Source organism: Triticum urartu, chromosome 2 (assembly GCF_003073215.2).
Source record: "Triticum urartu cultivar G1812 chromosome 2, Tu2.1, whole genome shotgun sequence".
Classification (NCBI taxonomy): domain Eukaryota; kingdom Viridiplantae; phylum Streptophyta; class Magnoliopsida; order Poales; family Poaceae; genus Triticum; species Triticum urartu.
In genome coordinates, this window is record NC_053023.1 from 104928144 (window position 1) to 104931245 (window position 3102).

Here is a 3102-nt window from a genome sequence, read left to right on the forward strand (position 1 = left end):
TCTCGGATGTTTGCACCTTTTTTTCTTTTGAAAGAATTACACATTTGGTAACATATATCAGCAAAACAGAACACTTTTGTGTATATCAGTGGTAAAAGAAACTTTGAAAGTTCGACTGTATACATTCTCAAACGAGTATATATTGAACAATTATTTAAAACCAGAGGTAATACTATTGTAATATTATAGTTAGTTGGTTTTTGTTCCTTTGTCTGACTTTGTATAGTTAACAATAACCCCTGCTGTTGAGCCAATCCTGTTGCTTCTTAATTCAGTTGTTTCCAGACATGTCTATATAACAAGTTTCTTCCATCAGTATGCTTTGCCACATCCTGTCCTTCACTTTTAATTTGTAGCTTGGGGCTTGGCTCGTCTATCGGACTCTAAATGGCGAGTGGTAGTTCTTCGGAAGAAGGAGCACGCCAGAACTCCGCCGACAAGGACAAGCTGATCACCGTTCTGAGCATCGATGGCGGCGGCGTCAGAGGGATCATTCCGGCCACCATCCTCGCCTTCCTTGGAGAGGAGCTTAAGGTAAGATATATGCCTACAAACTCATCTACTTTGTCATCAAGTATGTTTGTCTACTGTTTCCAGAAGAACACTAGTTGTTACTGTGTTATGTGAACTCCTGCACTATATATCTCCATGTAGAAACTGGATGGGCCAGAAGCTAGGATCGCAGACTACTTTGATGTTGTCGCTGGCACGAGCACCGGCGGCCTCTTGACGGTGATGCTCACGGCGCCGGACAAGAACGGGCGGCCTTTGTTCGATGCCAAGGAGCTTGCTCAGTTCTACATGGACGAGTCGCCCAAGATCTTCCCACAGAAGTAACTAAAACATTGGATGTCCATATCATCATAAGAGTAGTTTTGTTTACTACGTACTATTCAGTAGTACTATCTTTGTAGAGTAATATAACATCATTTCACCTTATCAAAGTGTAATTTGAATGCCAAGTTGCAGGAACTCGTTCTTTGGCAAGATCGCCACAGCTCTGAGGATGGTGCGAGGGCCCAAGTACAACGGGAAGTACCTCCATGCGCTGCTTCGTCGGTACCTTGGTGAGACCAAGTTGGACGGTACGCTGACCAATGTGGTCATCCCGACCTTCGATATCACATACCTGCAACCCACGATTTTCTCGAGCTTTCAGGTACCCCTCCGTCCTGAATTACTTATCGCAAAAATGGATAGAATTTTTCTTTTCGAAAAGATAAGAAGTAAATGTATCTAGAATCAAAAAATATGTCTAGATACACCCTGTTCCTGTGGCAAGTAACTCGGGACAAAGAGGATATATATCGCATATCTGATTGGTCTGTGCACAATTCTTTATTTGAAAGGAGTGAAATAAGATTATGCATTTGCAACTTCATCATATGTTATCAAAGTCATGCATAATGTTTGTACAAATGCATATATATCGTATTGTTTTTATCATAAAGAAAGGATTTTGTGAATCTTTCCTTAATAGTTTCTTAATTAACAAGTTAATGAACTAGGAATCTGAAAGTGTTATGTTAAAGTATTGATATCATACATTTTGTTTTACTAAGAATACATGTTTTGAACAACAATAATGAAGAAAAAACTAGACATGTTTTCTTTGATATATCTACATATCGTCTGATATATTACCCGATATCCGGCATCTGATATATCGAAGCCAAACCGGTACGAATCTGATATCCCATTTTTGAAGCTTGGTTTTACCAGGAAAGAAGTTGCTGACTTCTTTTTCTCTTGCAAAAAATAACTTATGGTTTCTATAATTAACTCCATGCATGCATGCATGCATGAACCTGTAACAATGATCAGTTGAAGCACTCGCCTGCGAAAAACGCACTCCTGTCAGACATCGCGATCAGCACCTCCGCCGCGCCGACGTTCTTCCCGGCGCACTACTTCGAGACCAAGGACGACAAAGGCGAGCCGAGGGCCTTCAACCTCATCGACGGCGGCCTCGCCGCCAACAACCCCGTAAGCTACCTAGCGCCTCACCGCCGGCCACAACACATCGACATCCCCCCTGAATCTCTCACGTACCACATGCATGCATGTATTTTTCCCGCCTGCCTGCAGACGCTATGCGCGATGAGCCAAGTGTCGCAGGACATCATCGTGGGGGACGGCGAGTTCTTCGTGGAGAACCCGGTCGACTACGGCAAGTTCATGGTGGTCTCCGTCGGCTGCGGGCTGAACCCGAAAGAGAGCTACAGCGCCAAGGACGCCGCCAAGTGGGGGATCCTGAACTGGATCGTCAAGGACGGCACCGCCCCCCTCGTCGACATGTTCAACGCCGCCAGCGCCGACATGGTGGACATCCACCTCTCCGTCCTCTTCGGCGCCCTGCGCTCCTCCCACCGCTACCTGCGCATCCAGTACGATCAGCTGAGCGGGAGTGCCGGTTCCATCGACGACTGCTCGAAGGAGAACATGGACAGGCTGGTGCAGATCGGGCACGAGCTCCTCAGGAAGAACGTGTCCCGGGTGGACCTGGAGACCGGCCTGAACGTGGAGATGCCCGGCCTAGGCACCAACGCGGAGCAGCTCGCCAAGTTCGCAAAGCACCTGTCCGACGAGCGGCGCCGGCGCAAAAAGGTGCTTCAGATTAACTAGCAGCTGGCCGGCCGGCTCGCTCTACTTTGTTGAGTCTTGCTCGTTTGGTGGATGTTTTCCATTCAGTTTTTTTCTTCTTGTACACAGTGATGTAATATTTGTACAGTTATGTAATAATACTGTGCCACATTTGGAAAATAGATTAAGGGTGTTCCATGTTTTGCCGGAGCAAGTGTTGATCACATTATTTGCCTTGTTTCCCGGATTATCTTTCAGTCTAATACTCTTTCAAGTCTAACAAATTCGACTAACGACCTCATAGTCATAGTCGTGTGCTTTGCCAACAAGAAACCTCGGTGCAACGACCCAGACAAGCATGATTTGAGCCGGATTGGCTTAACTTGTAGGCTGAGGAGACTGGCCAATCACATGGGCAGCATGAGATAATGTTTGAGCCGTGTGTTGGTTTAACTTGCAGGCAGAGAACACCTGCTATCCTAATCCACGTCGTATTTCATATTTCAGCCGTGTCTTTGC

The 3102-nt window shown here is 46.0% G+C and overlaps 1 protein-coding gene across 2 annotated transcripts; it reads left to right on the forward strand.

Annotated features, from left to right (window-relative positions):
• Positions 1–314: 314 nt before the first annotated feature.
• LOC125541212 (patatin-like protein 2) lies at positions 315–2807 on the forward strand. 2 transcript variants are annotated; one of them, XM_048704678.1, is made up of 5 exons: positions 315–534; positions 655–833; positions 970–1159; positions 1825–1986; positions 2089–2807. In XM_048704678.1, the coding sequence occupies exons 1-5, from the start codon at positions 388–390 to the stop codon at positions 2623–2625; spliced, it is 1215 nt and encodes a 404-aa protein (XP_048560635.1). In that variant the 5' UTR covers positions 315–387; the 3' UTR covers positions 2626–2807. The 2 variants fall into 2 exon arrangements, with proteins under 2 accessions (XP_048560635.1, XP_048560634.1); XM_048704677.1 differs by having other exon boundaries at positions 316–534; positions 964–1159.
• The last annotated feature ends 295 nt before the right edge of the window (positions 2808–3102 follow it).

Bases quoted from the DNA above. Each gene is read 5' to 3' on its own strand.
- LOC125541212 (XM_048704677.1), top strand. From the start codon at position 388: ATGGCGAGTGGTAGTTCTTCGGAAGAAGGAGCACGCCAGAACTCCGCC. The intron at 535-654 runs GTAAGATATATG...ATCTCCATGTAG, and splicing joins TCCTTGGAGAGGAGCTTAAG to AAACTGGATGGGCCAGAAGC. The intron at 1,987-2,088 runs GTAAGCTACCTA...GCCTGCCTGCAG, and splicing joins GCCTCGCCGCCAACAACCCC to ACGCTATGCGCGATGAGCCA.